This window comes from Pteropus alecto, unplaced genomic scaffold, assembly GCF_000325575.1.
Source record: "Pteropus alecto unplaced genomic scaffold, ASM32557v1 scaffold24, whole genome shotgun sequence".
NCBI classification, from domain to species: domain Eukaryota; kingdom Metazoa; phylum Chordata; class Mammalia; order Chiroptera; family Pteropodidae; genus Pteropus; species Pteropus alecto.
This window is the reverse complement of record NW_006439192.1, coordinates 1,016,978-1,028,716: the sequence shown is the minus strand read 5'-3', so window position 1 is coordinate 1,028,716 and position 11,739 is coordinate 1,016,978. Positions and strand designations below refer to the sequence as shown.

At 40.9% G+C, this 11,739-nt stretch overlaps 1 protein-coding gene, 1 non-coding gene and 1 pseudogene across 7 annotated transcripts in view; 2 read left to right on the top strand and 1 right to left on the bottom strand.

Moving 5' to 3' along the window:
• The window catches only part of POMK (protein-O-mannose kinase), an 18,567-nt gene extending 7,792 nt beyond the window's left edge, over window positions 1-10,775 (top strand). For all 6 annotated transcript variants that reach the window (XM_015592790.2, XM_006916257.3, XM_006916256.3 and 3 more), the window contains one exon: window positions 7,147-10,775. In XM_015592790.2, the coding sequence (XP_015448276.1) occupies window positions 7,147-7,917 (771 nt within the window). In that variant the 3' untranslated portion in view covers window positions 7,918-10,775. The remainder of the gene's footprint in view (window positions 1-7,146) is intronic.
• Window positions 1,631-1,703, top strand: TRNAA-UGC. The gene has a single exon. It is a non-coding gene; the product is annotated as a tRNA-Ala (tRNA).
• On the bottom strand, window positions 10,141-10,259 carry LOC112483487 (annotated as a pseudogene).
• Window positions 10,776-11,739: the final 964 nt, after the last annotated feature.

Below are 11,739 nucleotides of genomic sequence, written 5' to 3'. Positions count from 1 at the left end.
TGCTGGCATACAAACTCACACTCTATAAGAGGAAATCCTCTTCCGCCGATTCCCTCTCCTCTGTAGCTGCTGCCTGTTCTCTGCTTCCCCTGCAGTAAAACTGCCAGAGCTCTGTCTCTCCTTCCTATTCTCCCATTCATTCTTTTGCCCTTCCAGTGCAGCTTCCAATCTCCACCAGTGTTCTTATCCAGATACCAGCAAACTCCAGGTTGGACGTTTCTCTTTCTCTTACTCGATCCTTCTCACACTCCTTGATCCAGTTGACTCTGCCTCTCTCCTTGCAACCTTGGCTCTCGAGCTACCACTTCTTTTTAGTTTTCCTCCTTCCTCAGTTAGCAGTTGGCCATTGCTAATTACTCTCCTTTCCTGTTTCTGTTCCTAATCTTGCCTCCAAATCAGTGGTTCTCATTCAGAGGCAGTCTCAGAGGCATTTAGCAATGAGTAGAGACACATTGGAGGTGGTCACAACTGGCGGCTGAGTGGGTACTACTGGCATCCAGTTAGCGGAAGTCAGGGGTGCCGCCATCACAGCACAGCACAGCCCTCACTCTCACCAAATCATATGCGGCCCCAAACGTCAGTAGTGCTGAGGTCGAGAAACCTTATTCCTCTTGGTTCTTTGGATCTTCTTCTTTGTCTTCTTTAGATATACTGTTAGGTGATTTAATCTAGTGCTATATGCTGGTGATTCCCACATTTGTATTTCTAGCCTGGACCTCTCTCCCGAGCCGTAGATTTGTATATCCAACTATTTATTCGAAATCTCTGCCTCTGCTTGGAAGTCTCTTGAGCATCTAAGTCCGTCCAGTATGGAACTCTTGATAATTTCTGCCTCTGAAACCTGTTCTCCCAGCCTTACTGTCTCAGTAGATGCCACCACTTCCCACCTAGTTGCTGGAGTCAAAACTTGGGAGTCAGCTTGAGTCCTCTCACCCCCTCTTCCTTAACTAAGTCAAGTGCAAGTTCTATCAGTTTTATTTTAAAAACATTTCCCAAACTTGTTCAATAACCTCTGTCCCCTGACTCATTTTAGTTAAGTCACCATTAGCTCTTGCCTTGCTTCCACTTTTGCCCTTTGCCTTTCACTGGGCAGAGTCATTTTCTAGTTCGGATTATGCCGCTCTATTCCTTAAATCCCCTATGGTAGCTTCTCACTGCTGTTAGGAAAAAAAAAAATTCAAACCTCTTACCATGATCGCCACACTCCCAGGCCTGGGCCCTGCCTGCCTCTTAAGTGCATCCCAGACATCCTCACTCCCTGCCCTGCAGTCACTCTGCCCTTCTTTTGTTCGTTGATCAAACAGCCCTTTCTCACTTCAGGGCCTTTACAGTTGCTTTTCCAAGCTTGAAATTCTCTTCCTCCTTCTCTGACGTGGCCAGGTCCTCATCTTCCAGGTCTCAGCTCCAATAGCGCTTCTCTAAGAGGCATCCCCCGATCTTCCACCCCCCGCCTCCCATGAACTTCTCTTCTGTCATCGGTTTGTTGTCTCATAAATGTAGATTCCCTGAGGACATAAGAAGTGTGTCCTCTGCATCTAGCCTACTGCTTGGTTCAGAGAAAACACATTTTAGGGACTGAAAGTCAAAAGCTTATTGGTTGAATCCTCATAAAATAAAATATTGTTGGGGTGGTTCCATAGAGTAGTGGTTAGCACGTCTGCTTTGCACGCAGAAGGTCCTGGGTTCAAGCCCCAGCGGAGCCACGGCCCATACCCCGGGTGCATCAGGCCCCTTTGTACTCCAGGCCCTGGGTGCGTGCCACTAGCACGTGGGAGGAGACACCCCACCTTCAGAGATCCAATTCTTAAGGGGAGATGGCAACATCCGTAGGTTGGGGTGGAAGTGGGGGTGGGGATTAAAAAATAATAAATAAATTAACTAATTAAAAATAAAAAATATAAAATATTGTCTTAGCTTGGATGGTTTCCTCAACATATAAACACCCCACCGGCCCCTTCTTTCCCCAGCCTGTGTATTTTTGGTTTGTGTTTGGAATTTCCAGGGGCATGTGTCTGTCCTCTTCCTGGAGTAGGGAAGAACTTTACCCATGAAAGGCAGATTGACCCATTTCTTTTCTTTTTTTTCCTTTTAATTATAAAGCAGTACATACAATTCAAATATTCAGGAGGAGGTAAAGTACAAAGCAAAAGTTCATTTCTACCCCTCGCTCTCTCCATCTCTCATCTTATACCCTAGGGAAACAAGTGGGGATTCATTCCTTCTAGATTTTTAAACCCAAGAGTACATTAAAGGAACTAGGTACATACTCTGCCAGTTATCTCAAGGTCAATAATATCCATGTCTTATGGGGCTGCCCATTTTCTGAAACATAGATTTGAGGCAACAGCATTAGTGCGGAAGAAGGAAGATTATAGTAAAACCGATTCTTCCGGAAGGCAGAAGGCCCAGCCATATTGCTCTGAACAGCCAAAGCATGATTCAGGTCATCCCATGTTTTGATCTGGAATGAGCAGAAGGCAGTGTGGCCTCGGGTATCATTTCTGTGCCCAGCCCATGATGATGACTTTAGGAGATCACAAATCACTTAGAGTTTTTGCAGGTGCAAGTTTTTTCCTTCAAAATGAAAGTATTGTACATTAAAAAGCCAAAAAACTTGGGTTAGAGCCTATTGGAAGAATGGATTTGATTCTTTCTATGTAGCCTTCTAGTTTTGTGTGACCTCTAGGAGGATCTTAATGTGATCTATTTTTAATGCTCAAGGCTATCTGGAGAACAGATGTTATGAACTGTGTATTTAAAAGTATGAAATAACGGTGTCCACGTCTCAGTCTCTTGCAGGGTCCACCTCCTCAAGCCTCTTAACCTTGGATCTTTCTTCCCTTTCTGTGCTCGATCCTTGGGTGGCCTCATCCATCCTCGGAGGCTTCTCTGCAGCTGAGACCTCTCCCCTGGACTTGCTAGACTTTTCTATCTGACTGCCTGTCCCATATCTACGCTCGGATGTCTGAAAGGCTTCTCAAACTGAGCGTGTCCTAGATTGTCCCCCTCAGCCTGCTCTTCCTGTATTTTTCCCATCGCATTTAGTGACAACTCTATCAGCCCCGTTGCTCGGGCTGCCAACCTGGGAGGCATCCTTCACTTCTCTCTTTCTCTCACAACCACATTTAATCCATTAACAGATTATAGTGTCTCTACACTCAGAAGACATCTCCTCAGACTTCTACGCGTATCCCCGTCTCCCCATTCAAGCCATCATCTTGTCCCTAGATTATTTCAGAAGCCTTCAAAGTGGTCTCTGCTTCTACACTTGCCCCACTCCTACTGCCTTAGTTATTCTCAACACAGCAGCCAGAATGCTGCTATTATAAGTCAGATAGTGCCTCTGCTCACATCCTCTAGTGGCCCTCTGTCTCACTGGGTAAAAGCCAGAGAGTCCTTTCATCAACTGAAAGGCTTTCCCAGGTCCGTGCCCCCTCACCAACTTCTTTTCCGTGCCCCCTTGCTCATTCCACTCTAGCTGCCCTGGCCTTGCTGGTTGGCAGCCTGCAGGCACGCTCCCTCCCCAGAGCCTTTGCCCTGGCTATTATTTCTGCCTGGGATGCGGTTTCCCCGGATATTGCATGACTCATTCCTCTGCCTCCATCAGGTTCTTGCTCAACCAGCACCTCAGTGAGAGCTTCCCTGGTACTATATAAAATTGTAAATCCTTCCTTGCTTAATTTTTCTCCAAAACACATTTTACCTTCCAATGTACTTTATGCTTTTCCTGTTTATTTTCTTTATTTTAAGCCCCCTACTCTAGAACATAAATTACATAGGAGCAGGGGTTTATTTTAGATTTTCTAATGACATAAATACAGTTGACCCTTGAACAATGTGGCTTTGAACTGTGCAGGTCCACTTCTACGTGGATTTTTCAATTAACCCAGGCTGTTCAATTGACCATAGTTCAAACTTGAGTTGTTCTAGGATCAACTGGTGGTTGTGAATCTGTGTATGTGGAGGACCCACCTAAGTTATACTCAGATCTTCAACTGCACTGGTGGTGGGTGCCCCTAATCCCTGCATTGTACTTGTTAAATGAATGAAGACAGATTTGATGACATAACAGTTAAATTCTTTGTGTTACAAAAATTAAGATAATTATTTTCTAAAATTTGTCCTTTACATTTATAATAAAGGATCACATAAATCATATATAAAGAGCTCCTAGAAAAAGAATAAGCACAAAGCAAACAGTTCATAGAAAGTTAGAGAAAGGACAATGAACATCTTTTCACAGAAGACAACAGAAATACCAATAAAGATGAAAAGTGCTGTTTCATTAATAATCAGGGAAATTCAAATTGGAACAGTAATATATTTTTTATCCACCAGATTGGCACAGATTGATAAAATCTAGTATGATTAAAGCTATAGAAAATAAGATTCTCTCATACACAGTTGGTGAAAGTGCATGTTAGCACATACTTTAGAGGGCAGTACATATTCTTTATTCAGTAATTCACCACTTATGCAGCTTATAAAAATGCTTGCAGATATTTATAGAAACACAAATATAAGGCTATTCATTGTAGCACTGTTGTTAATAAGAAAAATGGGAAATAATCTAAATGTCCATCAGGTCTTTAAAAATAGATCACAAGATCATGTTGAAGGTCTGTATAAAATTATAGAGCTAGATGGGAAAGAGAACTCAATACATTGTAACAGCATTCATTCCAAATTTTATGAATTTTTATTATACTTCAGTTTTAAAAAAGAAATTATCATCTGTAAAACCTTACTGAAAATATGCTAGATTATGTAGTATACCCATACTGTGAAATATTATACAACTCTAAAAAGAATGACCTAGCTCTATGTATACATATAGGAAAGATTTCTGAGGGATCAATTAAATGAAAAAAGCAAGTTGCAATATGATATTATATGTTAGAAATCCATTTTATATAATAGCAAGCTCAAATGCTATTTTTATAAGTATACCTTAATATACATAAAAGCATAGAAAAACTTCTAGGAAGTTACCAACCAGTTAACAAGTTTCCTTTGGATGGGTATGTAAATGCCGGGGGAAGAGAGCTACTTCTGTATGTGAACTTTTACCAAGACAAGTATTCATTATTTTATAATAAAAAGAAACCAGTAAAGCTGTTTTCTCCAAATAAGAGAGTTTAAGAAAATGTTAAATGTTAAAAATGATTCTTAAACAATCCCTGACTTGCAAATATTTAAGGTTTCATATATTTGTAAGTGATCCCAAAGACTACTAATATTTAATAATAAATAATAATCTTTCATTTATCCAAGGCACAAAAAATAATTCTATATTAACAATGATTCAGGAGGAAGTCCCGAGGTCTGCAGTGAAGCCTCTCCCATCATTTATTGTTGAGTAAATGTATAAATAAATCGTTGCAGCTTCTCCAAAGTGATCACTGTTTGTATGTGAAAAATGGGCCTAGAAAACCAAAGCCATCAGCTAGTGCTGGTGATGACTGTGCAGAGAGGTAGGTCTAAGGAAGTGACAAATCTCAACAGAAAGTAAGATTTTTGCATTAGAGTATATCGAATTCAATGCTGATACAAATCTATGGAGGGAATGTGTTCTATATAAAAATAAAAATTATATTCATGAAACTTTGAGTGTAGCATCCACAACAAAATGACTTTTTAATAGAAATTATGATACATAGTGAAATTCTCAAATTTGGGTTTTCAAGAACGTCTTAAAAGATGTCACTTTTGAATATTAAAGGTCAATTGTAGTTACCTGGGTTTTTCCATTAATGAATCATCCTTCTCAGATCCAAAAGAAATCCTCAAATTCCTCTAGCCCACCTCTATTTGATATAATATTTCTGAGTTCTTTTGAAAAATGTTTTTAAATATAAAAGGAATATATATTAATTCTGGAAATTGGAAGATACCAAAAAGTATAAAGGAAAACGATCACCCAGAATCTTACCATAAAAAGAGAACTGAAACATTAGCCCATTTTTTCAACTTCTATGAAATTTTGTCTTGTTTTATGCAGTTAGAACAATCATAAAAACAATTTTCTACCCTCTTTCATTTGTAGCATGCTTTATTTGTGAAAACTCAAAATATGTGTCTTGCTGACCACATAATATTCTTTTCGGTGACCCTGTTGTAACTGAGCTACTCCCCATTCTTTGATAGATGGATAGGTTCTAGTTTGTGCTTTTATAAATAATGCCAGGTTTTTTCATTCCTAGAGCTTTTCTTAAAAAAATCTATTTCAGACTGTTGCCTTAGGTAGATTTTAGACTTAGATGTTCAAGGCTCTTGATAAATGATGCCCCAAATTGCTTTTGAAAATGATAACCTTTTTTTAATGAAGAAGAAGTAGAAGCCCAGAGAGACACGGCCCATTTTGGGTAGAAGCAGCCTGGGGCAGCAATCTGATCTCCAATCCTGTTTTCTCTTTTGTAGTCGTCTGCTTTCCTTTGGAGATTTAAGCAGAAGATGGGAGATTCTTAGTTACAGTGCTTCCTGCAAGCCTTTCCTCTAATTAATAACAATGGAGAATCCAAGGCAGACCTGTACAGTTGCTCTTCTGGTAGCTGTATACCCAGATGGGCAGATGTAGTGTTTGTGTGGTGTTACAGCTCCTTCTTTTACAGCTGAAGTCACGAAAACCCACAGACCATGTCACAATGTCCTTACATAGAACAGTTCCTTTTTGTGGTTTACTGTGCTACCTTTTAAAATTAATGAGTAATCTGTGATGTGTGATGGGCTGGCTAGGCTCCTCTCCCCAGTGTAGGGTTTTCCAATCTTCTCTCTTCCTCCTCCCTCTCCCGCTTTGTGCTGCAGTATTTTGGAACCGCCAGTCTGTTTGCCACTCAGTGCCTTTATATATGCAGCGCCTCCTCCTGGGAGTGCTCTCCCCACACTCCACATCTACCTGTAAGCCCCAGTCATTCTTTAGACCAGCTCCCGGGAGCCTTCCAGTACCCTCTCCTGATGGCCTTCAGAACTCTGACCAGAGTGAGAACCCCCCACCCCCACTTCCTCCTGCTCTAGCATGATCTGTGTCTCATTAATTTCTATATCCTATGCACCACATCTGGCATTTAAAATATATTTAATTTATTTCCTGGCTCCCTAACACAGGTGAAGGTTCCAGGTTTGACGTTATCTGTGGCTTTGTTTCAGGTCTTTCTGTCTGAGTGGAAGGAACGCAAAGTTGCTCTCTCACGGCTCACCAGTCTGGAGATGAAAGACGATTTTCTTCACGGACTGCAGATGCTGAAATCCCTGCAGAGTAAACATGTTGTCACACTGCTTGGTTACTGTGAGGATGACAACACTATTCTTACTGAATATCACCCCTTAGGGCCCTTGAGCAGCCTGGAAAAAACGCTAAACCTTTCCAAGTACCGGAACGTGAACACATGGCAGCACAGGCTGCAGCTGGCCACGGATTATGTCGGCATCATCAACTACCTGCACCACAGCCCCCGGGGTACGCTAGTCATGTGTGACTCCAGTGACCTGCCCAAGACACTGTCCCAGTACCTGCTGACGAGTAACTTCAGCATTGTGGTGAATGACCTGGACGCCTTGCCGCTGGTGAACCGCAGCTCTGGGACATTTGTGAAATGTGGCCACAGGGAGCTTCATGGGGATTTTGTGGCCCCAGAGCAGCTGTGGCCCTATGGAGAGGACATGCCATTTCACGATGATCTCATGCCCTCGTATGATGAGAAGATCGACATATGGAAGATTCCAGATGTCTCTAGTTTCCTTTTAGGGCACGTCGAAGGGAGTGATATGGTCCGATTCCATTTGTTTGATATTCATAAGGCATGTAAGAGCCAGACTCCTGCAGAGAGACCCACTGCTCAGGATATTCTGGACACTTACCAGAAGGTTTTGAATTCACTAAGAGACACTGTGGTGTCTCAGACAAGAGAAATGCTATAAAAATAGTTCAATTAGTGAAGAATGGGATTCAAGGAACAAGTGGAATAGTTACAGCAGTTCTGCTCTGATGGTGAGCTTGTTGCTGTTTAGACACGTGGTTCTTCCTCGACATCCACGTGCACATGTGAGTGTTCTTCCTCTCCTGGCGACCTGGGCAGAACTTGCTAAACAAGAGCAAACCAGGCTTGATTTAAATCTGGCTTTACTTTCTAATGCTGATCACTCCCAGGTGAAGATGCAGAGAAGTAGTGAATCCAACGAATATCTGAAGGAAGCAACAAAAATGTAGCTACAAAGAGGCTTCCTCTACCCTAATAACTGAGTTTGTAAGCTTGTAAGAAATGTAGAGATTTTTAAATGGCATTGTATGAAAGAAACATAGAGTAGTTCTCCAAAGAATTTTTTTTAGATGGTAATCAACATATGGGTCACGGGAGTATTTCTGGTCTATTTCACATGGTATCGGTGACGCCATCTTTGCTGTTTCAAATGATTGTCCTGTGAAGCAATTCTGTGAATGGCTCCTGTGCCATTTTCCTGCCAACGAGCTAAAGGAGAACTATGATAGCATGCTCTTTGAAATGTTGAATGGATGAGGAGTATTTAAAACAGCAAGTGTGAGAGAAATACGTGTTATGGCCTTGGATAGTGCTTGTGAAATTCCTATTTACCTTCCAGCTGGGTTTTCCATGTCCAAAATTAATTATTGTGAACATTTTACATCAACACTGGTCTCATCACTGGAAAGTATCACACCCTTCTACTTGAGTTACATGATTGAATTGTTCAAAAAGCTCTTTCTGTGGCCACTATCGTCATTTACAGGATGTGATGGATTTGGTGCATATTAATTGTCCCTAATAAGATAGTTAAAGCTGACGTTGAGGGGCAGAATCACAGGAATCACAGTGACCTGGGCCTCATTCCAGAGTCCCTGACTCAGTACAGTCTGGGGTAGAGTCTGAGACTTTGCATTTGTAACTGATTCTCAAGTGATGCTGGTGCTGCTGGTCTGCGGACCACATTTTGAGAACCACTGCCCATAACTGTCAGGGAGGCCACCACAGGTAGTAGAATAGGGCAGTAGTATAACATTAGCCCCTAATCTACCACCTGTGATTGATTGGGTACTATGCTTGATCAGAGAAGGTGCTTGCCCACAGTATTTTAACTGTTGCTTTTTGTTATAAAAACACAACAACTCCCTAGGAAGGACAGACAATAATAAGTATGACAAAGAAGTGGAGAATTGGAACCCTCATTCATTGTTGGTAGGAATGTAAAATAGTGCTGTTGCTTTGGAAAACAGTTCCTCAAAAAGTTAAAGTTACTATGATCCAGCAATTCCACTCCCAAGTATTTACCCAGGAGAATTGAAAACGTGTCTACACAAAGAACATCTCAAACTCAACATTTCCCAGATAACTTCTTAGTTCCAAATATGCTGTTTCTGTGTTTCCTACATCTGTAAATGGCATACTGTCCATCTGATTTCCCAAGGCAAAAATCTGGTTTATGTATAATAAAGTGCAACCATTTTAAGTGTACACTTCAATGAGTTTTGATACATTTATATACTCTTGTCCCTATCCCAATAGATATAAAACACTTCTATCTTTCCTGGAATTTTCTATACATCCCATCCCATTCAATCTTTTCCTCACTTCTGGTCACAGGCAATGACTCTTTCTTTTTAGAAAGATTAGATTTTTTTCCCCCCAGAGTTTCATATGATTATATAAAGTATGTTACAAACCTTTCGTATCTGTCTTTTTTCATTCACTGTAATGTTTTTGAAATCTATGTGTTGTATATATCAGTAATTTATACCTTTTTATTGATGAGTAGTATTTCATTCTGTGTATGTATCATAACCTATTCATCCAGTCATCTGCTGATGGACATTGGGTCGTTTCCAATTTGGGGTTATTGTGAATAAAACTGCTGTTAACATTTAAATACAGGTCTTTGTGTAGACATATATTTTCATTTGTCTTGGGTAAATACCTAGGAGTGGTTTTATGATCACATGTAAGTGTATATTTAACTTTATGAGAAACTTCTAAACTTTTCCAAAGTATCTGTACCATTTTACATTCTTGTTAGCAATGTGTAAGAGTTCCATTTGCTCCATATATCTTAGCCAACACTTATTGTCAGCCCATTTAATTTTAGCTATTCCAATGGGTGTGTAGTGGCATCTCATTGTAGTTTTTTTTTAAACACCTACAGCACCTGGTATTCCTAGGTGGTCTCCCATCCAAGTACTAACCAGTCCTGACCCTGCTTAGCTTCCGAGATCAGATGAGATCGGGCATGTTCAGGGTGGCATGGCTGTAGCCATTGTAGTTTTAATTTGCACTTCCGCAAAGATAAATGATGCTGCGAAACTTTTCCTATGTTTATTGGCTGCTCACATATCTTCTTTGGTGAAGAGTCCAAATCTTTAGCCTATTTTAAAATAATTTGCTTATTATTGAATTTTAAGAGTTGATTATATATTCTGGAATTAAATCTGTTACCAGATATATCTTTTGCAAGTCTTTTCTCACAGCCAGAGGCTTACCTTTTCATTTTAAGTGTCTTTTATTTAAGTTTGTGTTTTCAAATAGTGTATATACTATTTAAGAAATCTTTGCCTAACCCAAGGTCATGAAAATTTCTCCTACATTTTTTTCCGGGAGTTTTATAGTTTTAGCTTTACATTTAGGTGTATAATCCATTTCTAGTTCAATTCTGTGACCTTGCTAAATACACTTATAAGTTCTAGTAATTTTGGGGTGGGGATGAAGTGAGATTCAAGATTTTCCACATATACATTCATTCCGTGTTTGAATAAAACCAATTCGAATGCTTTTTATTTCTTTTTCTTGTCTTGTTGCACTGACTAGGACCATTAAATGGTGAGGGCAGATATCTTGCCTTGTTCCTGACCCAAGGGAAAAAACTTTAGTCTTTCAAGCGTCATATTAGCTGTGTGTTTATCTTTCCATATGTGTCTTTACACTTTTATTACATATACTTATATCCCTAGGCATTGTTTTGCTTGGCGTTACACTTTACATGTTATTACGAAGGTATTTCTGCAATTTCATTTTCTCCTTTGCCTTATTTTTGAGATTCATCCATGTCAATACTTGTAACTAGATACTTTCTAGTGCTGTATATATTATACCACAAATTTATCCATTTCTTTCACTGATGGACATTTAGATTCTTTACAGGTTTTTGCAATCAAACCACTCTGCTCCAAGCGTTATTGTACATGTCCTCTCATAAGTATGGTAGTTTCTAGGGGCGTATAGCTAGGAGTGCAACCGCGGGGTAATCGCGCCTGCGCGCCTTTATCTATCATAGATGAGCAAAGAGCTTTCTAAGAGGTGGTACCACATGATGGCTTTTAAGTCTCATTTCTCCCCTTGGATAGTAAACACCTTGGGACTGGGACTCTGTCTTAGCATGGCATTTCTATTACAGCAGAGAGAGGACACTAACACCTGCTTGTATGGTGAATGGCTGGACGCAGGAATTTAGCAGAATGTCTCTTAGGGGAGTGGTCTGAGACGCGAGCAGTGGACTGTGGCCTGCAGGAGGCCTCTCTTATGGGCGTTTCTCTCCCCGGGGACCAAAAGCACGGCACCAAGGGAAGAGAATCTTGACTCTTTACCTAGTGAGCTTCCCTGAGCTTAGTGCAGAGAGTGGCCGGGCCTCTGGAACCCTCGCGCGAGGGCCCGCACGGCTCTGGGCTCCTGCATTCTCCCCGCCCCCGGTGGGTGACTCAGGCGGCTATGACGGCATTCGAGGGGAAGGCGATGACGGGCG